Source organism: Coffea arabica, chromosome 6c, assembly GCF_036785885.1.
Source record: "Coffea arabica cultivar ET-39 chromosome 6c, Coffea Arabica ET-39 HiFi, whole genome shotgun sequence".
Lineage (NCBI taxonomy): Eukaryota > Viridiplantae > Streptophyta > Magnoliopsida > Gentianales > Rubiaceae > Coffea > Coffea arabica.
The window spans coordinates 19,919,898-19,944,175 of record NC_092320.1 but is presented as its reverse complement, the minus strand read 5'-3'; the positions used below and the strand labels follow the sequence as shown (position 1 = coordinate 19,944,175).

At 35.3% G+C, this 24,278-nt stretch overlaps 2 protein-coding genes across 3 annotated transcripts; one reads left to right on the top strand and one right to left on the bottom strand.

Moving 5' to 3' along the window:
• The first annotated feature begins 5,676 nt into the window (after positions 1-5,676).
• On the top strand, positions 5,677-12,251 carry LOC113692182 (uncharacterized). 2 transcript variants are annotated; one of them, XM_072053248.1, is made up of 6 exons: positions 5,677-5,853; positions 7,111-7,216; positions 10,428-10,610; positions 10,950-11,438; positions 11,589-11,678; positions 12,058-12,251. In XM_072053248.1, the coding sequence occupies exons 1-6, from the start codon at positions 5,806-5,808 to the stop codon at positions 12,072-12,074; spliced, it is 933 nt and encodes a 310-aa protein (XP_071909349.1). In that variant the 5' UTR covers positions 5,677-5,805; the 3' UTR covers positions 12,075-12,251. The 2 variants fall into 2 exon arrangements, with proteins under 2 accessions (XP_071909349.1, XP_071909348.1); XM_072053247.1 differs by having other exon boundaries at positions 10,416-10,610.
• A 247-nt stretch (positions 12,252-12,498) lies between these two features.
• LOC113693106 (cystathionine beta-lyase, chloroplastic-like) lies at positions 12,499-19,641 on the bottom strand. Its single transcript, XM_072053246.1, has 14 exons — positions 19,502-19,641; positions 18,047-18,207; positions 17,195-17,357; positions 16,980-17,107; positions 16,565-16,635; positions 16,385-16,476; positions 16,051-16,138; positions 15,865-15,976; positions 15,601-15,697; positions 15,453-15,534; positions 14,605-14,722; positions 13,760-13,867; positions 13,518-13,620; positions 12,499-13,008 (listed from the first exon to the last, which is right to left on the bottom strand). Exons 2-14 carry the CDS (start codon positions 18,131-18,133, stop codon positions 12,833-12,835), a joined length of 1,425 nt encoding a protein of 474 aa, XP_071909347.1. The 5' UTR covers positions 18,134-18,207; positions 19,502-19,641; the 3' UTR covers positions 12,499-12,832.
• Positions 19,642-24,278: the final 4,637 nt, after the last annotated feature.

Here is a 24,278-nt window from a genome sequence, read left to right as displayed (position 1 = left end):
GGTGTCAGACGGGGACGTGCTGACTGGGCACGTCCCCGTCTGACTAAAAGCTGACTGGCCTGGGCATTTGTCAGACGCGGACGTGCTGAGTCGGCACGTCCCGCCTGACAAATGCTAAAAAAAAATAGTTTTAACGTCCGCGGCAATTGGTTTCTGCATTAAATGAGATGTCTCTGGCCTTCTGCCAGCTAAAGTGGATAACTAAGACAGGTGTTATACATTCAATAGAGTGTTATTACATCTGCCAATAGATGGAATGGCGTCTGAAAAGTGAAATTCCTTTTTCTTTATTCCTAGAACCGACTTTCTTCCGTCAAGTTAGGGTTTGACGTCTATTGCTCCAACTCATACACAAGCCTGATTATTAGATTTTGTTTGGAAAGTCATTTTTTTTGTCAAAAACAAATTTTTACGTTATTTTTAGTAATTTTTTTATTATATATATATTAAATTATTATATTATATTTTTTAATAAAAATTTTAAAAATTTCCACGCATCAAAATTTCAATGATGTAAGAGAGAATAGAATCCGCAATAAATGTTGATATTTATTATTTTGTTTGGATAGAGTATTATTTGAAATTTTTTGGATAGAATCCGTAAATAATTAAATTTTTTGACGTGGCACAAGCACGACCACCTCCAATCCTATTTCCCAATTGTAGCTGACAAAGAACTCAACGAGCCGCACCAGATAGTTTCTTCTTCTCATCACAAAAACCGCCAAAATTACAAGTGTCCCATACCCAAGTGGACCCCACTAATCCTATCCCTACCCATGGGAATCATCGCCCGTCCCTCAACCTCACTTCACATGCTCCCCTCGCCCGTCCCAGGCCAGTCAGCTTTTAGTCAGACGGGGACGTGCCCAGTCAGCACGTCCCCGTCTGACACCTACCATTGAATTTTTTGCAGAAATGATTTCGGTGGAATTTTTAATTATGCGGCCGTGCTGAGTCAGCACGGCCGCTATATATTTAGAAACAACCCCTGTCAGAGGTGCATTTGACGGTTATTTTTTTTAAATACAAATAATCTGAGAAATTAGCCCAATTCCAATGAGTGGACAAAGGTAATTACTGGTCTATGAAAGAGTGGAAGAATTGAGCCAAAGAAAGGCAACTAGCCTTGATGTCAGGAATGCCCTCTTCAAAAGGACAGAACGCGCTCTCGTCTCGATTGGTCTGAATGACTCGTTCTCATGCCTTGCACGTTCAAAAGCGAGTTCACTTTCCCTCGCTTCAAAGACTAACTTCACTAGGTCAAAAACCTATCAGGCGCAGAAGATTAAGGCGGAATATAAATGCAATTCACCAAGTGGAGGTAACGGTTGACCATGTAAGTATGAGAGAAGATCAATAAGAAAAAGTGTTGCTAGTGTTGATTTTGCATATCTTTTCAACAAGTGAATTTTAAATTTCAAATTAGATCACGTGGCATATATATGTATATCTCGTATATATATTGACAGTATATAAAAAACTTATCTTTAAAGTAATTGGCTCGAAACTAGGAATTCTATAACGAAAAGAAAATGTGCTGGGATATGAAATATAACAAAACTAGTAGGACGATGATCTTTAGGAAAAAAAATATTTTTCATTTTTTTATCATGTGCAAATTTAGTTATCCAATAGTAGCAATTCTTTTTTTTTTTTTTTTTAATTTGGAGAAGAACATCTTCATTCACTTTCTTATATCGGTGTAGGAATATAATAAGAGTTATGGTACTATTACATTTTTATGATATAATATAATGATTGTGTTCAAATAACATATTTTAGATTTCTTCATCTACTTTTTTTTTTCTCCAATTAGATGGTACGGACGATTTAACCAATTTCTTCTTCTACTTAGGTCAAATGAATTCCATGTGTTTCATATTCTAATTTTAGTTATACATTACAAGAGTGTGAGTAGTCAAGGAAAAATAAAGACACTAGAAAGCAACACAACACGGAAAAATAAAGACACCAGAAAGCAACACAACAAGGCAAATAGATGATGGAGATACCAACAAGTCAATTTTTGTTTGTGGCAAAGGGAAAAACCCACAAAACGTTTTCACATAGTTGATATATTACAAACCATCTTTTAATTTCTATTTATAAGTATAGAGGAGATTGTTTTCATCTATAAAGATCAATTAGATTTCTCAAACTTTATGGGAAAATAAAAAATGAATTTGTTGCTAACAATGAGAGATTATTTCCTTCTTCTTTTCCCTTTTTTTTTTTCCTAACAATGAGGGATTTGGAAGACCCCTACCACTTTTTTTTTAATTACATCAAAACATTATATAGAAGGGGATGGACATTTTTTTGGTCTTTCTCTTGTACCGTCTAAATATTACATACAAGTCAAATGGTATAATATTTTCTCCTACATGAATATAATGCTAGTACTAATAAGCTAATAAACAAGATAGGAATAGATGGAGGGCTTGGACTTTAGCCTATTTGAATTAATAATATATAGTACTTTTCAAAAATACTTTTATTAAACAAGTTCCTATCTTTTTTGTTATCCCCACACTACAACCAAAATGTGTTTAAAGTAAAACAAAAGTATCTCCTTAATTCTTCCATCATCTATCCTCTCAAAATTAGAATTGTATTGCTTTGTGTTTCAAGTTAGCATAATTCAGATGGGCATCCCAAGTTCCATATACAAAATTATCTAATTAAACACCCTTTTCTAAAAGATTGTATCCATGCATAATCTTGTATTCTTAGTTGTAACATTTATTATTTCCCTTAATATTAGTTATTTTTCCTATCAAACTTCACTTTTTCTTTAAAAAATATATATATAATTAACACTTATATTTCATGATAATGAGTGCTCTTGGACAAACACTCACGATTTTTTATTCCTTATCTAATTGACATAAGAAAAATTTGCATTTAACACAGTCTCAATCTTCCCTTAAAAAATCTTTACCTTTTGAGAAATTCAATAACCTAATATTGTTGAGATGTAATGAGGGCATTTTACTGAGATAGGAGGGTAATTTAGTAATTTTACTTGCTCAAAACGTAACACCAAGTCGGCCATCACTGCCGAAAGCTAAAACCAAACCTGTCCAAATTATTTCCGCAAGGACCACAAATCAAAGGGACTGGGCTCAAACTTTTGGCGGGCCTTATCCAGACCAACCCAAGCAACCAACTAACGGAGCCCATCGAATTTGTCTTTTGTATTTTAATAACTTCAATCATTATTATTTATCCATCCGACTATCCACAAAGTAATAAATTACCTTTTCTGCCGCCCATGCCTTCACTTTCTCTCCCTGAAAAATCAAAAAGGAAATTTATTATATTGTCTCCCTAAATTTTCTCAAGCGTTTTTAGAATCTTTGAAAATCCAGCAGCAAAAGGACATAGCAGTCTTCAACTCGAACACTCCAATTCTTTCAGGTGAATTTTCGTTGTTGAACAAAATCTTTTGTTCTATGATCGTTAAATTTTACGTAGACACATGTTTGCATGCGTGAGGTTAATTTAATTGCATAAGAATCTTGTGTAGAAGAATTTGAGGAGTTGCTAGGGTTTTGTATTTGTAATTAATCACGTTTATTTGTGTTTGCTTGTGTGAAAGGTATGATTCTTTGTGAAGTTGATTTGATGTTTGGTTGTTTGATTTTAGTTTTGGTTATGATTCTGAAACCTGAATTATTCAAAGAATTTTGATTGGAAAAAGTGATTCTTTGTGAATTTTATTGTTTTTTTGGATGTTTGATTATTAAACTGTAGTGTGTTTGTCATTCTGAAACCTATATATAGTGAAAGAAGGTGGCAGTACCTGATTGTGGGCCTAAAAGTATTGCATGTATGAAATTTATAGTCTTGTGTGATTAGTAGGTTGTTATCTTCATATACTTGAGCAGAGAGAAACAAAAAAGGCCCATAGCATGATTTTAATTGTGTTTTATGTGTTGTTTTCCATGGTTTTCATTGATTTATTTGCATGGAGAGCATATGACTTTGCTTGTGCTGTGGTTGTATTTCCTATCCCCCACATCCCCTGGATTTCCTTGTTGTATATGTGTATTTAAATTCTGGATAAGGATTGATGTTTGTTAAGTTCATTGAATATTAGTTTCGAGGGACTTAAAGACTGAGAACTGTGGATAAAACTTGAGAAACGGGCACTTGTGAGAACCACGATGGAAATATGACAGAAGATTGAGGATATTGTTATGAGCATTAAAAGTCTTATTCCTTGGTTAGGTATGTGAAGTGCTAACGGGTGATTGTAACGTGGCGGGGGTTTTGTTTACATGTCAGGAAAAAAGAACCCAGGATTAAATTGGAAGAGTAAAAGGAAAACTGTGATGTAGTCAGGAAAAGAAAATTCGGGACCTTATGGTTTATCACAAGATTTCAATCGAATTGAAAGAAAACGAATTGTACATTCTTTAGGTGGGGTTAGGTATATATGAAGAGTGAAAGAAAGAACACTATATGTTGTAAGATGTGTAATCAATTCAAGTTTGAAGATATAGAATCCAGTTTTGATTCAGATTTATGATTTTTATAGGAAAGTAATCAGGTTAATGATTGAATAACCAGGTCTTAGGCATCAGGCCATCCTTTTTTTTTTTTTTTTTTTTGTTATCCAACGTCACTTAAAAGGCTAGCTAGTATTCTTTGGTTCTGATTTTATTGTACTCTATGGGAACCCCAGATTTTTAAGTAGAAGTACATTTATTGCATGTCGTGTCATCCAAAAGATGTTTTTGTAGCTAATCTTTCCAAAATCTCTTACATGCAAGTAAAAAGCACTGTTAATGTTTGACTTAAAACTTTTATGACTACTTGCATTTGGACAATTAGTGTGGGACATTTAATAAAAAGGAGGAAAATTGAAAAGGAAAAAATGAGTTTGATTTTCTTTGTCTTTATTCTGAAAATGAAAAATCTATCTAAGAAACAGTACCTGCATACGTGTCACATCCTAAGGTTAATTAACGGAGCACTAACATATTTTCTCGACGATTCAAATCAAGACATCCCACAAGCATAAGGGGACAACAAAATGAAATCAAAGATATTTTTCATGTCTTTGGTTTAGGATTAAGTGGTGCTTCAAATGTTGGAATAAACAGTGCTTTAAATGTCTTCTTTGATGTTTGAAATGATGATGAAATTTTAATGGGCTTGAGTAATGGACTTGCAGATATAAAATCTGATCAGATCAATTCCAGGTTAGATTGCAGCGGGATCAGTTATTTTAACTAACCAAAAATAGAACATTATGATGCCACCTCTTTTTACATTTTTAGTGTTGTATCCAATTTCTCTTTTGTCTTATAGGACTAACCAAAAACAGAACAGGACGATGCCACCTCTTTTTACATTTTCAGTGTTGTATCCAATTTCTCTTTTGTCTTATAGGACTAACCAAAAACAGAACATGATGATGCCACCTCTTTTTACATTTTCAGTGACAGCGTACCAATTGCTGTCATCTTTTAGGACTAAGTAATTGGCATGTTTGTTTCTGATACAAAATCAAGGATGTTGAGCATGGGTTGATTCATAATGATTTTGTGATCCATGTTATCTTTGTTGCTATGCTTATATCAGCTACACTTATTCCGTTATTAATGAATAATGTGGATTTGCTTTGGAATAGTGCATTTTACTGTGGAATACATGAATAGCAGGTGGTATACGGTTGGTTGTCTGGATTTGCATCAAGGACATTGGAACACAAATTGGTTCATTAATACCCTGGTATGAAAGGTAAAGGACGTTAAAATATTTGCAGCATTCATCCAGCTGGAAACTTGAATTATGGCTAGTGGAGAGGTTAGAAAAGTTGAACGTCAAGATATACAGTTGGTAAGTTGTTCAGGTTTTAGGCTTCAGGTTTCTTACCCATTTATTTGCTAAGGAGTTAATTCTACATGGTCAATTGATGGTCTTTGTATATCTGAATCATAAATACATCTCCCTTGTAGGACTTACTGTATGATTTACTCTTCTCTCTCTCTCTTTTTTTTGGGGGGGGGGGGGGGGGAATCTTTTCCTCCTAAAGTGTCTGGTTTGGCTTGAATCAGTGTTGAATTACTTCTTTGAACTTTGTGCGACTGTTTAGGATGTGCATATTGTTCCCAACTTGTTCCAGGAGTCATAGACAATCTCTAGCATCAAGCTTCAATTCTGATTAGTTATTTATTTATTGGTTTGGTCCCTAAAGTTTTAAACTGTGGCTTAATGGTGAATTTTTTGTTTATAGTCAGTATGCAGTGACCCAAACTTAGTTTATTCAATTAGTGTATGAGCACCAGCTTGCGCACATCTCCCATTTTCTGCACTTTAGAAGAATATTTCGGCTATCATTGTACCTGTGGTTGAATGTGTTGCTTTTTCCACTCCTTTGAAGGATACTTTCTGCCCTTGTATTGCATGGCTTTCATACACACTGCTGCGATGTTAAAGTGAAATATCGCATATTCAGATGTATACAACTTTGTATGATATTGTGTACATTATCGTGTGAACAAAGCCATGACTTAAAAATTTCACCCCTGCTGTGCTCCTTTAGGAGATTAGTCTTGCGTTTAAGCTGAAGCACATTTGAAATTGACACAAGTTAGATATGCAAATGAGCTAAGTAAAGAGTCAATTTCTTTTCTTTCTTTTTTTTTTCTGATAATCTAGACTCTCTGCAAGCTTTACATTTCATTCACTGATGTGCTTCACTTGTCCTTCCTTGTTTTGGCCTTCTTTGGGATTTTTCCTTTTTTTTTTTTAATAATTTTGGGGGAGGTATTTTGTCGACCTACTTTTCTGAAAAGGAGGAATTGTGAAAAATAATGACAAAGTGTTGCTGGCACCAAGTTATTGTATTGTTGGATTTTCTGGACAAAGACATCTTGTTTTATGCATCTGTCATTTAGCCATGTGCTACTTAGATCATAAGGCAGCAAGCTTAACCATCCTAAGGTATGACTAGTGTCTTGACTGTTCTATCATGTGTTTCTTTCCATGTGAATGAGACCGAATGACTTCTAGTTTAATAGACTCTTTTAATTCCTACTTTTAGTTGCCTGTCTTCAAGGTGTGTCATTTTTACACGTATATCTTTGATGGCAGGTGCAAGATCTTATTGAAAGATGTCTTCAGCTTTACATGAGCCAGAAGGAAGTAGTCAATACCCTTCTACATCAGGCTAAAATTGAGCCTGATTTTACTGAACTAGGTAATGTAATTTTGTCCCTGAGATTCCTCTACTAGCATATTGTAATTGAACTATGTTCAGTATATATAAGGAGATTAATGCTTGTCCCCATGAAAGGAAATGAAAGGATTTTGTCCTTTTGGTTTCTGATGGCAAATGCATTAAGTCTCAAGATATTCTTGCTTCTTTATCACTTGAATGCCTTGACATGTCCTTTCCCTATTGCGTTGAATTCTTTTTATCCTGATGACTGATGGTCTTGAATGGTGAATATGCATATTGCCGATTTTTATGCCTGTTGAATTTCAAATTTATTATCTCCCCTATCCTTTTGCTCTGCCCGGAAAATTTAATCTGTCTTAGAAGCATATCTTAGGGGAAGGAGTTCTGTGCTACGTTATAAGACTAACTGAAAATTAACCTGTGCAAAATTTAAAATAGGAACACTTGATAGTCAGCTCTAGGAGGTTCTGGTTTTGATTTGATTTTTAAAAAGTTCCTTTTTTTTCATGGTTTAGATAACGTGATTTATTCTTACAATAGCTAAGATGGTGGGATGCACCCATCTGAAATCAATGTATATCTTCGTAATGCTAGTGGTCGTGAAAGCAAATATTTCCTCATATTGGAGGCATTTCTTTTGTCATGGACAAGTTCCATAATTCAAAGAAGGAATAAAATGCTTAAAGAAAAAGAACAAATAGAAGGAATAAAAACATGAGAGTATTTGAAAGGTTTTAATGCCATGCCACTTTTGCTTGAGATTTGGCATCCTTTGGTGAGATACGAACTTTTATTTTTGCCCTTGCATAAGATGAATATGCTGTTTTCCAAGTCATTTTCAACTTTGTTATCAGACATAAAGGGGGAAGAAAGGGGTTTTTTTTGGGGGGGGGGGTTGGGGTTTTGTAGAATCAGACTATACTATTCTCAAGGAAAAGAGCGAGGTCTTGTTCAAGCTTCAAGTCCTGCTTGTTTCAGTCCTTTGGAAGGGTGTTTTGCTAAAATGTGCAGTCAAAATGTAATTTCCTTGGACGCAGTTTGTTGTTAGCCATTATTTCTATCGTTTATGACTTGTAGGTTTTCATCTGTAGGGAAGGTTTTGGGAAGGGAAGCTTGATGGCAGTGTTCCGGAGTCTTATAGCTGGCAAATTAAACCTGAACCCAACAACCTGCCCAAGCCACCTGCAAATACAGAAGGTTGGGTCAGTTGGGTTATGGGTTTTGGGTATAAGAAACCCAAATCTTTTCTAAGTGGGTTGGATTTTTAATTGGGCGGCCAAATAAGTCAAATATAAAATCCAAGTATTCATAAGAGCAAATAAAAAATCACACACCAATTGCCATTGCCAAGCAGATTCGGGTTTCAGGAGCCTTTTGTCGGAGGGAAACGAAAAGCTAAAACAAATTTCAAACAACCATACACCTGAACCACCATTTCCTGATCCATGTTTATTGCAGTCTCTTTAGATCAAATTCTGCCAACCATTCACTCTTTCTCTACTTACTTGGTTTCTTCCATAAGCAAGTAGCTACTTCGCTCTTGAAACACACTGACTTTTTCCATTTTTTTTGTTTTCTTCTTTTCTTTTTTCCATTTGTGGAAACAGGAAAAGTGGTAAAGCCAAGGTAATTCAGTAAATTATTTTTCATCAAACCAGAATTGCTAGCCCCCATATTAATGGATGGATCAAATGCAATACAAAAGGCTTTACAGATGAATAGGGAAATCTAGAAGTACATAGGTCAGCATCCTATTTCTGAAGTGTGAAAATCTGGTCTCTGTGTGTGTGTGAATAGTAAACTGTGTCGGACAGAGTGCAGGTATTTTTTCCAAGCGAACGTGTGTTAAATGATGTGTTTATGAATGTAAAAGTGTGAATGTCGAAAGTGTATAGTTATGTATGGTGGGTCATAGTTGGGTCTATGGGTTTTGTGTTGACCCAACTAGACCCAACCCAAGATTAACCCAATTCATAGTTGGTGGCTTGGGTTATGACCCACTTGATTAAAACCCAATATTGACCTGCCCAATTGCCACCCTTAGTACTTTATGTCATGTTGTTGGTCTGTGTGCTCAATCTGGACAAAAATTTTTAGTTCTGAACCTTGCAAAATTACAAATGTCAAAGTTATGTTAGATTAGTGCTGGTGTCTTGCTTCTGAACAAAAGCTTTTACCATGAATTTTAGTTTCCTGCAGATTGTGATCTTACAGTTGCTCAGTCTTTGGATTGATGGAGTTAATAATTCGAATGCAGATTTTCTGAGAAACTTTTCATTGTTTTGCCTTTTTCTTGAGGTTCCGGTGGGCAATTTAGCAAAGTGGTTACTTCGTAATCTTTTTTTTTTTTTTTTTTTTTTTTTTCGGCACAATTGGAAACATTGATATGCAAGGGAAGAAAATTAGTGATTTTGCTGTAACATGTGCAAATTAAGTTTTGGTATTTGGAAAATCTGGTTCTTTTAAGATCAAAGTTAGTGATATATTTTTTAATTGTTGAACCAAACGGAGCCTGTAATATTTTATTTAGAAAGTCTGGGAATTTGGTATAATAAGCTCAATTAGAATTGTAATCCAGTTTATATGTTTAGTTATCTAGAAAAATCTATGCATGCAGTTGCAGAAAGAAATTTTCTTCCTGAGTGAAGATGCAGATTTTGGAGTCTGCTTAAGCCTCATATCTGTTCTTCTATTTGATTAAGGCAAAAAGAAAGTTCTTCCTAAAAGGAACTTTGGCAACACAAAATGTACAAGAATTGCTCTCTAGCTAAAGTTGATTTCATAGGGCATTTCCAGCCGGAATGCTGACCTCATGTTGTAGAAGGCTTTTTATACGGATTTTAAAAAATAGATATTACAGTCGCCATCATGTGGTTAATTTGAATCACTCCCTCAGGAAGAGGGGCCAAAATTCAAGCCTATATCTGAGACTGCCCTCCATTTAATACTATATGCATTTTTGAGTACACAAACATAAGATCTCCTGAGCTTGGCTGTCATATTTGGTATTATATGCATCGATGACCTTTTGCTTAGTTCAATAAGAAGCAATACAAGTTAAGTGGTATGACTAGTGATGTTTATGGAGCTCCACTAATTTGCGTAAATTATAATTGAATGCCAAAGCTAATTTGATTGCCTATTCAGCTTGCCATAGTTATGCTTCTTCTTCTTTTTTTGTTTTTTGGTTAACTGTTGTGATGCATATAACTTCAAGGCTTTCTTCCAGTGTGGCAAAAGCTTGAAGAAGAAAACCAGGAATTTTTTAGGGCGTATCATCTGAGGTTGATAGTGAAGGATCAAATAGCAAGATTTAATGAGTTGCTGGAAAGACAGGTGGAGCTAATGAGTCAGATATGTCCAACGGGAATTGCTTCGATTCCCATGTCTAATGGCTCTCAGATTCCGTCAAGTAAGAAAGATTTTCATTTTTGACATTTTAATTTCACTTTAACCTGTGTTAGAGTGTGTCATGTGGGGACTTTCTGGTATTCCTATTGTTTCACATATGCACTCGAGACAAGTTAATGAATGTATGGAGATCGGCCTTTTATTTTATGGATGTAATCTCATGGTTGGTAATTATTTGTATTGATCTTATCAATATATATCCTCCTCCTGTTTGTTAATGTTTTTTATTAACATGTTTCTTATTAATTATTTACAGAATTTGCACATTGTGAGCTGACAATTGATAACTATGCCTATACAGTTGTAGTTTGACTAATACTTGGTGCTATAATTTGGACAGTGAACCACAATACGGTGTGCCCTGCCCCCGAACATACTGTTGGCATCTGTAAGACAGAAACAATGCACCAAGATGTGAGTACGAGTTTGCACCATACATATGATAATGGTGCATCCTCGTTACCACAAGGTATTACAACCACCATTGACTTTTCGGCCCACGCCCAAAGGATTGACGTACCACCAAATATGCTTTTGGCCCAGAACTCAACTGTTGGTATTATGCAAGGGATGAATGGTGGGGTAATCAAATCAGAAGCCGGCTATGCAGGAAATACCCCCTTTATGTTTGGTCCTAATGGCAATGTTTTGGAGCCCCGTCCTGCAGTTGGAGATGTTTCTCTTTCATCTTACAATAATACAGAATCCAATGCACAACCGCTAAACGAGACAATCTTGGATCCAGAAACTACTCCTTTTGGGTTCTTGGGGCAGATTCCTCGAAACTTTAGTCTATCAGACCTGACAGCTGACTTCTCTAATAGCTCTGGTTTGCTCTCTCTCTCTCTCTCTCTCTCTCTCGTGTCTGTGTATGGTTTCTTGACTGTGTTTTCTTCAAGTGAAGCTTCTTTTGGATAACTATATTCCTTTTAAAAATGTTTTAAACGTCCTTATAACTTCAATGATCTATTCTTTTTAGATATTATATTAGAGAGCTACTCCAGGTCACCCTTCCTTGCAGCAGATCCTAACAGCTTCCAGGATCCTCGTGGTAGGGGAGAACATCAAGGTGAGATCCTCGCCGAGCTTTTTCTGTTTGCCATGCCTGGTAATGCCTTGAAAATATTTTAACAGTCAACACCAACTACAGGATAGACACCATGTCAGACTGCTTCAGTTATGAAGGTTTTGAATGTGATTGATCAAATAAGTTGCATGGCACTATTTTCTAACCTGTAACATGTTATTTCCGTAATTTTTGCAAGACTGTTTGTAGAATAACTTTTATAGGTCTATAGAGTATATTGCACTTCAATAATCTCTGTGAGTGGTTGAGTTCCTGGAAGGCTTTTTCTAGTTTTTGCTCCTTGTACCTTTTACTGCTGCTCTTTGTTTTCTGCTTCACCACAATAGTATAACCTTTCTTCTTCCTCTCGTTTTTCTTGTAGGCTCAATCGCTCCATAGGATAGAAGTTTTTGTACATAGTTTGTGCAAGTGAAGTTATTCAGATTTTGGAGTAGTTATTCGTGCACGCTGGCGGAATAATGTGCTGATTTGCAGATGAAAAGTCGTTCGCTGCTGCTCAGAAAAGCTGTAGTTGCTTTGTTTTTTGTTAGTGTTGTGGACATCTTTGATAGAAAATTAGAGGTTTTGCTAGTAATGCTTGTAAATGGTAAGACTGTTTTGATAACGCCATGGTATTTTATCATCTTATATAGAATAGCTGAAAGCTGATTGGTATTTTTTTTCAGTGAAAAATATGGCAGGGAAAAAGTTTAGATTAGAGGCTTAAATTAAAGTTGGAATGGGTTTTTTTCGAGTCGACTGGACCTACGTCAAAGCTAGCTTCTGTTAATATGATGATGACCTTTAATTATTTTCCATGTCGAAGCAGAATTACCATTAATTATTTTCATCCATCAAGAGATCACTGAATCTAACCGTTGTTACAGAACCTAATCCATCATCTTAGCTCCACAAATCCACAAACGAGGGACTGACCACTGAGGTAGGAAATTTTGCTGCTTTGTTTGGAGCCATGATGAAAAATGTCGATCTTTGATCTCAAATGTTTCATGCCTAACAATATATGCTAATATTAAGCAAGGAAGGTCTTGAGTTAAATTGAATTCCCCGCCGAGGCAAATCCCTGAAATTGTTCATCATCAACATTATCGTACAATGGTAACCGGGGTGGCCCTCTGAATCCTGCAGCAGTTGAGTTACTCGGGACCTGTCCTCAGCGCAGTGTCTAGATCAGCAATCAAATCATTTACATCTTCAATTCCAACAGAAATTCGAACAAGATCCTCAGTTAAACCCCTGGCTTCGCGTACTGCTGCAGGAATGCTTGCATGGGACATAAAGCAAGGCAAGCTGATGAGAGACTTGACACTTCCTGTCAAATAATGAAAAGAAATGTCAATGACAAAACAAGGTACACAATAGCCTCTTATCTTACCCCCAAAAAAAAACACATTTTGTAAAACCATCCCAAAAAAAAAAAAAAAAAAAAAAACTTTTTCATTTTCTTTTCTGGTCCCCATAAAGCAATTTTACAACTGTTAGATAGTTAACTTGTCATTCACATGTGCGTCCGTAACATGGGGGTCATTCAAGTCACCACCGTTATGCCTTATCCCATTTAGAACCCTGCCATGCCGGGCACAAGATGCATTTGGCTTGCACTATAGTTAATTTAACTATCAGATAATACTCTGCAAATGATCTCTATAAACAAAAATATTTCTACTGATTTAAGCATCAATCACTCAAGCAGCAACAAATCTTGCAATTCAGTTGGACCATACAACTAATACATATTGTATATAGCACATAACCATTACCCAAAGGAAAATAAAATTTTAGCATCACTGCAAGAAACTTAAAGAAAATTGAGAATATTACCAAAACTGACAGTTATGCTGAAGTACTTGGTTGTCTCGGCTACATGTTTAGACAGTGCCAGTGAGCCTGTAAGGAAGCTAAGAACAGAACCAGCACCCCTCGCCTGTAGGAGGCGTAAATATAAGGAAAGATTTACTTAAAAAAAAAAAAAAAAAAAGGAACCCAAAAAAGAATGGGGCTAGGATTTTATATTTAACAGTTTCATTTATCTTGACTCCAACTTTCCACTCAAATGCCAATACCTGAGAATAGTGCAGAGCATGTCCAGGATGGGAAGGAAGACCAGCATAGTTAACCGTCTTCACCCTTGGGTGGGAGGAGAGAAACTCTGCTATTTTTTCTGCATTATCCTGCAAAACACACAGATTTTCCTTTAAAATGTGATCATATTCAGAAAGAGAATATGGCAATCACAGATGCAAAAAAATGAAGCACCTAAAGGATCTTCTTGTATCATTTCCCATTCTCAAAAAGCAAATCCGCAATGGTACTGGGTTTGTTTGGATTAAATTGATTTCAGATAAAATAATTTGCTTCACAAATTTCAACCACTTTTATCTTTCCAGTTACTTTTTTATCTCATATACATCACATTATAAAAAATGCTACAGTAATTATCTCAAATAAATCATCCAAATAAACTCTTATCCAAACAAACTCAGTGCCTTTAGATTAGCATGAATTTCCATTATCACAATATAACTGCTTTAATCATCACTCAAACTCCCCACTTGGCCAAAAGACAGACCATAAGCCCATATAGCATTGCACAACACAACATTTAGAAGAGTACTAAATACAGCAAAACAGCAGATTTGCAAATATCTAGCAGATTGTATATACAGCTTGGTATTACAGAAAATTATCACTGAAATGCTTGGAAAATGTTTTTCAAAACAAAGTTGTGGGTATGAGCAATTTCAAGGTTTGATAAATACGCTTGGACAAGCACTATGGTTTAACGTAAACATAAGATGCTAATAAAGGATGGTAGAGAAACAATCCAGAAAGGAAAGCTAACAGTGACATGCATCGAATGCCCAAAACATATCATCAAATACTGCACAAACAGATAGATGAGCAGCACCTGCTGCTTCTCCACACGCAAGGCCATGGTTTTGATGCCTCTTAAACAAAGCCAGCAATCAAATGGAGCCAATCCTGAGCCTTCGGCATTTTGTAGAAAATACAAGCTCCTTGCTAAGCTGGAGTAGACAATATGAAATGCACAACCACTTTATCAATTATTGACAAGGAACACGAGATATGCAACATACCATGTCAAAACAAGCATAACCTACCAACACAGGAAAACACATATACAGAGAGAGAGAGAGAGAGAGAGAGAGAGAGAGAGAGAGCAGACCCAACTGGCTGCCTCCTTTTCAATTAGGGTTAGCACAGAGGTTCACCGCTCTTCTAAGACTTGTATGTTAAAGATTTCTCTTTCAAGAAAACCAAATAAAAACTATACACATTATATAATGTACAAGCAAAAGCTTCAAAAGCTAAGAATTTAGATGCATTCTGAATTCTAACTCTGACCAAGTTCTAGTCCTAGGTTAACTACGTTCCACAATAAATGCAAAGTCTCTGGATGACCAAGAAAAGAGGTTCCTCCCTCATCTAATAATTGTTTATGAATTCCTGCTGGAATTTTGAATACGTTTCATGGAATGAATAATTACTTTCCATATTGGATTAATGCAGTTGATTCTAGATTGTCAATAAAAGCTTCTGAAGCAAAGACTTTAAGTGCATCCCGGCCTACAAATCTCCTACAAATCTCCAAGCCAATTCTAATAATGGATCAAGGTATGTTAATGTACATCAAAAATGTTCAAGCTATATGACAATCAGCAAACATATAACCACTCAGATATGTAGAACCTAATGCAATTTTCATCGTGATTAGAACTTCAGAAAAGGGAAAACCTTTCGTCTTTAATTGCTAGTACACCAGCCATTAGATCACTGTGGCCCGCAATAAACTTTGTTGCAGAGTGCATAACAATATCTGAAATTTGATAAAACCATCAACAATTTATCCCTTTATCTAAGACTCAACAAATGCAATGAGTACCTGCTCCAAGTTCAAGGGGTTGAGATAAGACAGGGGACATAATGCTGTTGTCAACCAATAGAAGAGCACCATTTGCATGAGCCATCTCAGCTATTTTCTGTAATGCAAACAAGAGGGTCAAAAAGGAGATAAAAAGGATTACTGCTTGTTAGACAGGACCCCTCTTTTCATGGACAAAATTTATACTAACCCCAGAAGCTCAAAATATAGACAAACTGAAAACTGTAGAGAAAGAGTTGGCATTTCAACATAAAAATGACTTACGCGAATATCAGAAATTTGTTGACGAGGATTTGTCGGACTTTCCATCCAGACAAGCTTTGTCATAGGGCTGATCGCAGAAGAAACCTCATCTAAATTAGCTGTATCCACTCGCCTGCAGTAACCCAGATGATCAAACTAGTTGCAATTTGTAATGGACAAAGCTATCCAAAGAGATGCAATACTAACTTAACCAGAACTCCTGTCTTGGGTATTACTTGTGACAACAGTCTATCTGAACCACCATACATATCATCTCCAGCAACAATCTCCTCACCTATTCTCAAATTAAGGCAAAATACATAAGAAAGAAATGTTTGCTTGCTTTAACCACTACATAAAAACCACCTACAAGACAAGAATGGAACAAAAATCAAATGGATGGCAAACATTACTCATTTGATCATAGCTATATAAACATACACAAACTGCATTCTACAGAGCTAAAGAACACTCGGCGCAGAAACATCTGATAAGATACAAATATGTGCTGACCAGCATACAAAGAGGAAAGAGAAAGTACCAGTTCCAACAAGATGGGTAACAGCCGACAAAGCAGCCATTCCACTTGTAAAGCACAAGGCTCGATCTGCTTTATCAAGCTTAGCCAAGAGTCTGTGTACAAAGGAAATTATGGGAACAGCAAAGAGGGAATATTTCATTAATAACATCAAATAAAAATCCATCAAATAGAGGTCAGAACCTTTCTAAAGCATCTCTTGTTGGATTTCCACTCCTTGTATAATCATAAGGGCCATACTCTGTTGCTGAAGGCTGCAAAACAGGACATATTAAAGTTCAGAGGATATATACAACTTGAAACATGTCAATGATAAGCTTGATTTAGTATCTGCAGGTATCTGATGTGCGATAGCATGAAATGCAAATCAAGTGCAGAAGGACCTAACTATGGCAGGATCTGCAAAGGACAGGATTCATGCAACCTTCACCATGTTGTGGAAACATTATGTCCAAAGATTGATGGAAGTTGAAAACGAAAACACGAGTAAAATAGAAAAACTTCAAGCATAACCTAAAATTTGAGCGAGAATGTTATCAAAAGAATAGCTTTGATTTAAAGGAGTCCCCTTTGATCATCAACCATCCATGAGAAATACCTGCTTGAAAGTTGCTGTTTGGTACAAAGGCGTGCTCAAGGCTTCGTAGGGATCAAATTCGTTAGCAAAATTCATCAGCATTGTGGAGACACTTGGCTCCCTCGGCTCCCCTTCTTTAACATCTATATCTGCCATTAGATGATAATTCAAATCAGCAATTAATATAACTACAATGGGCAACATTGGAAATGGCACAAAGGTTGGGGAATATAGACCTGTTAAATGGTCAGCAATGCCATCAACAAAAGCTGATGCACTGACATCTATGTCTTTGTCTCTTGCACAATGCAGTGCAAATGTCTTGGAAATCAACGAGTGATTTTGCTTCCCAAAACCAGACGTATTGCACCTGAAACTCCCTGGTTTAGTCCCAATGCCCTGAGAATCAACATAGGTTTCAATCAGAAGACACGTTTAAAATACTTTAACTGAGATGCATGAAAATTAAAACAAAAAAAAAAACCCAAACTTCTATTCTGAAAGTAGGAAACATGAATATACTTCCACAAAGTTAGTCAACTAAGAAAAATATTTCATTGTTTTCCGAGTATTTAGGTCCACGCTCCAAGATATAAAATATGTAGTGACGAATTTGAATAAGCATGAAACTAATTTATCCCAGTTTAAGCACAAAGTTCATGTCTTTCATCACCAATTTCTCTGAGTCTTTAATTCCATTGAATCCATAACCAACAAAACCCCTCCCCCATTAATCCTAAGTTTCACCTCCATCAACCTTCCCACAAGCCACCCCAAAAAGAAACAAACAACCTGGATATATATACATAAACCAACTGCATGCAGATAGCAAGCAAAGATAAACCCAATTCTCCAAGATTACAGTTTTATGCCGCTATACACCATTTTTGAGTTTTTCAATTCGATTAAAGCAAAACCCTTTATTCTAAATGCAGTCATCATTCTTTCCCACCATTCCACCATCCCAATCCCCAAATCATTTTCCTCAAAGAGTTTTTCTTTAAATTTGCCACCATTTTCTGCCAAAACCACATGCTGGCAGGGTTCTTAGACAACAAAAGCAAGAACTCTAGTGTCAGGGAACTTACAGGAAGATCTATAGGATCAACAGAAAATGAACCAACGAGGGATTTGAGAGACAAAGACGAAGAAGGAGAGCAAGTAGCAGAGGCCATCTCCTTGTAGCCGACTGCAAGAGCGCCTCCGACACGGGCCGTACTCTAGGTGCCTCTTGGGGTAGGACCTAGCCCTGGAACGAGCTAGGACGAATAAGATATATATATATATATATATATATATATATATAGACACACACCTATGCACAGAATAAGATATAAATGCTAAACCTCAATTAATATAAGAGCAATATCTAACAATTAACACACACACAATTAACATAGTTATCAAACTTAAGACTATTCGTTTATGGTTTTTACTCCTGCAATGCAACCGAAGTAAATATCTTCTGTTTGTGGTTTTGTTCTTGATAATCTACACACGTATTGAAAATACTCCTATTTACTTGTCTGTCCTCAAAAGAATTTTTGACAGTTTTCTCAAAGATAAGCTAAAAAAGAAAGCAAATAGCCATCTGTCCCATGTTTCTTTGGTTTAAGACTTGCATCCGTTTTTGGGTGTGTTGGCTTCAAATGACATCAGAAAAAGGATAACCCTTTTTGAAAAAAAATTGCAGGCGATACCCAATGCTGTATGTTGTTGATGTGCAAGGAGGCACCATGATCTTAACCAACCTTAATGCTGAAGTTTATTTTCATAACCAACCTTAATGCTGAAGTTTATTTTCATCTGTCATGTTACTGAAGGCAGGACAGCTATTGATCTAATATTAGGAGGAGAAAAGGGAACTCTACACTTGTTTGCACCACCAAAAAACAAATAGAAGTTGAAGTTCAGATGGCTCATAGTAGTTCAGTAGCAAAATGGTACTTGAATTCATTTATAATCCTAAATTTCCAGACGAGTCATAATTCCAATCAGGTCAAGCGGAGTTAAACATATGACAGGCAAAATAACTACTTCATACTTTATTCATCAAGAATCAGCACAACACATCAGAATGTATCATTTTAGGAATTCCAAAATAGGGCGTTGCGTGGATATATGAGCTTGGAAAAACCAACAATATGTTTATTCAGTAAGAATTGTAAGCCTAATATGGTCCTATTCTCTACACAATAAAGGAAAACTAAGTGAGCAGAGTTGCAGAGAATAACGGAATTTTCCAACAGGTATCCCTGTATAAGGTTTAGCAACTTCATTCTAGCTCCCTCAGCGGAATATTCTAGCTCGCTCTCAGGCAACAAATTCTCATTTTGAAAGAAATTCTGCATCCAGGGATAAAAAGTTAAAAATCCCCAAATTTAATGTCTACACATTTGGAAATTAGCAATTTAGTGGAAAATAAAAGAACTTTGTAAATCTGTCATGCAAGAATTGCTCTTCTTATCGTCAATGCAACCAAAGCATAATTCCAGAGATTAATGAACAACGAAAGGAAAAAAAGGGAAAAAAGATTAATGAACCTGGTATAAGCTTGAATTCCAGAGAGTTCGGAATAAGCGTGTGACGGCAAAAAACTTCAGGCTTCGGTGCTTCCTTTTTGCTGATTGCAAAGACGGCAAATAGAGACGGCACCCGGCACTCGGCACTCGACACTCGCCACTCGGCAGGCAAGGCAAGGCAAGGCAATTGCAGAGAGAGGAAGGGACTGAAGTGAAGAGGCAATTTCGGCAATTGACTACGGCAGGCGAGGCAATTCCGGCAATTGCAGAGAGAGGAAGCGGACTGAAGTGAAGATTAGGGTTCAGAGTCTCTAGACACTTTCGGTCAAAATTGGAAATTTCGTCAAATTTTACTCAAAGATCGCGGTTCACGGTTCGAGCCGGTATAGAACGGTTTTTAACGGGTTTGACCGATTTTTGATCCAAATCAACATAAGTTATGAACCGAATTGGACATATGATCGGTTCACTGTCGAACCGACCGATTCGATCCGGATTTAAAAACATTGCCTTTAATTAAAAAGGATCGGGAAGCAGGCTACCTCTGCTAAAGACAATTGACCCCTCCCTCAAAATTATAAAATGATGGACTCATATATAGATTCCCTTTTTTGATGTGTATCTCAAAAAGATTTTTGTCATTATTTTTTACCTTTTTTTTATGTGTGTGAAAAGATTTTTATCATTATTTTTTACCTTTTGTGTGTGTGTGTGTGTGAATTCTATGATAATGATTGAGTTGGTGTGACAGCGTCAATTTATATATACAGTATCTATTTACATCTGGCTTATTCTCGTTTGCTTTAGATTTTGTAAAATTTAATTTTGAAAAGGAATTATAATGAATAATCAAGATCAGTAAAAACTACTTTTTAGATGATTATAGATTTTAACATTTTTAGTTCTATTAAAAAATCTATAATCTAAATACACAGGTAAACGAGAATATTTCAAAATTGATTAATCAAAATCTATACTCAATTGAGAACAAGCTTATAATTATTTTTATGATTAGATTCCGACCTAAAATTGGCATATAATTGCTCCAAGTTATGCATAAAGTGTTGACATATGTATACATGCTTAATAATAAATAAATAGCCAAATTATGTAAATAATTGTTTCTTCTTCATTTGATAACAATTAATTATATTCCTTTTTCTCTTTGTTATTTATTTATAGTAAATTTCATTCGATCTCTTAATTCCAGACTTTATACTATATGTTTTTATAATTTACTAATGATTCACCTGTGTATTTTATTATTACAAATATATATAGGTAATTAATAAAAGAATAAAAGCCATCCAAAAGCAGACAAACAGTCAGTTATTATTTTTATTTATTTGTTTATTATTTTGAGATAAGGATTGAGTTGGTGTGAAGTTGTCAATTTAATTCACAGTGACTAGAGATCTATTTACACAATCATTTCTAAAGGTAGATTTTGATCTAAAATTGATATACAATTGTGCCACATTATGTACAAACTATTGACATATGTTATTATCCAAAAAAAAAAACCAATATTTTTTTTTACCAAAATACTAATTATGGGCCAATGAACACCCCTACTTGATATTTCCCCTCTGGTTATGTCCCCTTAAATTTTCATCTCTAGTGGGTGGAGTTATGGACCTGGCAATTCTCCACCTCAACTTTGACAAATTCTAAAAATTGGCTTGAAAAACTTTAAAAATTTAAACTTTATCTAGTATTTGCTCACTCTAGAATTTCTTATATTTTCTTTTATCTTCTAAATTGTCCATCTATATTTATGAAGTAATTACATTTATAGCTTACTTCAAAAAAGAAGACATCCAAGATGAAAATTAAGTATTATTTGAAAACAAAATAAGAATCTTAAAACTTTTGGCACATCAAAGAAAAAGAATAATTTTCATTTGAATTCATTTCTCAAGAACTACAAATTTATGGTGAACAAAAATTAGAATCATAGCATTGCTCCAACATTATTATTATTGTCCATGAAACTCTTTATAAGTTTAAAAAATAGACATAAACATTGTACTATTATTTATTTTATACACATATATGTATGTATGTTGCATTTTTAAACTGTATCTTAGCTTCGCTACTGAACCAGTCAGCTTGCACTGGCTATTTATTAGACAAACATCTAAAGATTAAAGAACCTACATGGCACCTTTCTCTTTCGTCATTCACTCATTTGCTCAGTTTGTTCGAGAAATTTTATCATTGTCCAAATGAATTACTTAACAAGCCCTAGTAGTTAGTTTTCGACCAATAAAAATGCTCTAAATAAAATTCTGGATCCCATTACTTCCACATTAAAAACAACCTAAATAAATTTGTGAGGGTCTTTATTCGCTTAATTGGTGCTATTTCATCGGTCAAGACTAACCACTACATCATGTACACAAAAATCAATCAATGCATGACTCTCTAAATGAGCTAATCAAATTTTGTATTATGAATCACATATATTCTATGCAAGTTCTTGGTACATATGAAACATGAAATATATATTTTCAAAATTTTTTATGCTTATATGTAATTTATGCGGATCGATAATTGTAGTGCGATTTACTTGTTGAGCATATTTATGCTCACCCCATGTCTAACATGTTTTGCAAAATGATGAATATAAACTAGTTTTTGAAGGGAAGGGGAAGATTAGCATTGGAGAAAGAACTTAGATTGTACTAGACCTAAAGATTGGCATTGGAGCTAAGTTGATTTGACCTTTGACCTGATTGAATAGAACTCAATTCAATTTTTTTAGACATAAACACGATTAGTTTTCAGTCTAAAACTTGAGATTGAACTTGAACACAAATTTAGCCTAGTTCGAGTTTGGGCCTATTCAAAATCAAATAAAAATTAAATAATATTTTTTATTTTTAAAATAGATAAAATAAACAGTTCACCATAAAAATATAAGGGACATACATGTAATTTTATCACTAAAAATATAAAATATTAAGAGCTCAATCTGGTTCGACTCACTGACTCGTCAAGTCAGTTTGAACTCGGTTAATGTCGATCTCAAATCTAATTGAACTGGTTCGCGAGCCGGCTTGAGTAATCTGTAGCTGTGGTGTGAATGGCCATTTTTTCATGAACACAAATAACCATGCGAGCAAATGATACTAAGAAGTATGTAGTCACCATCTGGTCTAAAGTTCACTATCATTTTGAAGTAGGATTCTGAGTTAAGATTGATAGTTAAAATTTGCTGGACGATATTGAGGTTGTCTTTACTTTCATTATAGGTTCGGTAAATGTCAGGTCACAGTCGAATGTAGTCCAGAGTTCATGTCTATCACTAGTTTTTCTTATTGCACAATTATAACTTTTTTTTTTGTCAAATGTCAAATTCTCTATATATGTAATGGATTACAGATACGTTTGCATAGCAGATTTACAAAAGACTGGCAACTGCCAGGAAGTCATTGTGGGCCTCTCTATTAAGCCACATAGGGAAGGATTGCTTCCACCTAGTTTCTTGTAACAAGTTAATTGCTAACTTAGCTAATCCATGGCTACACAGGTTCATTTCTCTCCTAATATGAAAGAAGGAGCATTTTCAAAAAGATCAACTAAGTTGCCTGATGTCTTCAATTAGCATATCCAAAGAGGTTAGGCCTTCACATCCTATATTGATTCTATCCACAACAGCTTTGCAATCAAAGAGAATCAATAAGGATGTCATGTTTTCCTTAATGGCCTTGCTCAAGGCTGTTCGAATGGCAATAGCCTCCATTTCTGCTTCATCTCTGGCTCTTGGATGCGGGATGGACCATGTTGCAATAATCCTACCATTGTTAGCTTTAGCAATAATCCCTACTCTTGCTTTCGCTTCGTCCTGGTTCATTCCTGTATCCGTGTACATAATAGAGCTATGCTAATCCATCAGTCTAACCAATATGCACTGTCTAATTTCTGGCTGGGAAAACTCTTCATTAACCATCTTAGCATTTCTTCCTGTCTCATCATATTCCATCCACTCCTCCATTGCTTTATTGGATGCTTGGTGCCCTTCTTTCAGTGCCTGGTTAAAGTTCCACTCATTTCTTGCCTTCCAGATAGAAGCGGCAATTTGGATTGAAATCCATTTATTCATCCATATAATCCATAATTAAATGGATAATGGATTATCCATTTATAGTATTGGTTTTAAATGGTTGATCAAAGTAAAACCATTAAATTAAATGGATTTATATGGATTATCCACTAAAACCATATATATCCATTTACTTAAAAACCAAATAAAAGAGAGGGAAAGGAAATGACTAAAAAATGAGCCATCCTAAAATTGCAATTGGGGTGTGAAAATTTTGCTTACATGAACTAGTAACTAGAACAAGAAAAATATAGTTATTCATTTAAATGCATTTTTGAATAAGGTGAGTTACTAGTTTATTTTAATTCTTCACTTAGTGAAATCTAATTCATTTGCTAAGAAAGTGGGTCAACATCAGACCATGAGAGGATTTTGAATTAGGAGGGGTAAATTTGATCATTTTCTTTTTGGTAACAAACACATTAATAAGTTTACAAATCGGTTAATTAATCCACTTGAATCATATATCTATGAACTTTTACTTGTTCTAAGATCTCTCTTATTTTTTAAAGTACAACAGAAAACTGGTATCTGTTCTTGGACTTAATTAATTGAGAGGGAAATGCCGAATTTGAGATAAATTTAAATGCAGTCAAGGCTAAAAGTAGAAGATAATATGGGCCATAATTAAATTCCATGGATGCCGAATTTGTAGATACCCTACGTACGGTCTATGCAGGACTTCTATTG

Excerpts from the sequence above, each read along its gene's own strand:
- LOC113692182 (XM_072053247.1), top strand. The coding sequence starts at position 5,806 with ATGGCTAGTGGAGAGGTTAGAAAAGTTGAACGTCAAGATATACAGTTG. Across the intron at positions 10,611-10,949 it reads TGGCTCTCAGATTCCGTCAA|TGAACCACAATACGGTGTGC; the intron begins GTAAGAAAGATT and ends TAATTTGGACAG. Across the intron at positions 11,439-11,588 it reads TGACTTCTCTAATAGCTCTG|ATATTATATTAGAGAGCTAC; the intron begins GTTTGCTCTCTC and ends TATTCTTTTTAG.
- LOC113693106 (XM_072053246.1), bottom strand. The coding sequence starts at position 18,133 with ATGGCCTCTGCTACTTGCTCTCCTTCTTCGTCTTTGTCTCTCAAATCC. Across the intron at positions 16,139-16,384 it reads TACCCATCTTGTTGGAACTG|GTGAGGAGATTGTTGCTGGA; the intron begins GTACTTTCTCTT and ends ATTTGAGAATAG. Across the intron at positions 13,868-14,604 it reads TGCGTGTGGAGAAGCAGCAG|GATAATGCAGAAAAAATAGC; the intron begins GTGCTGCTCATC and ends TGTGTTTTGCAG.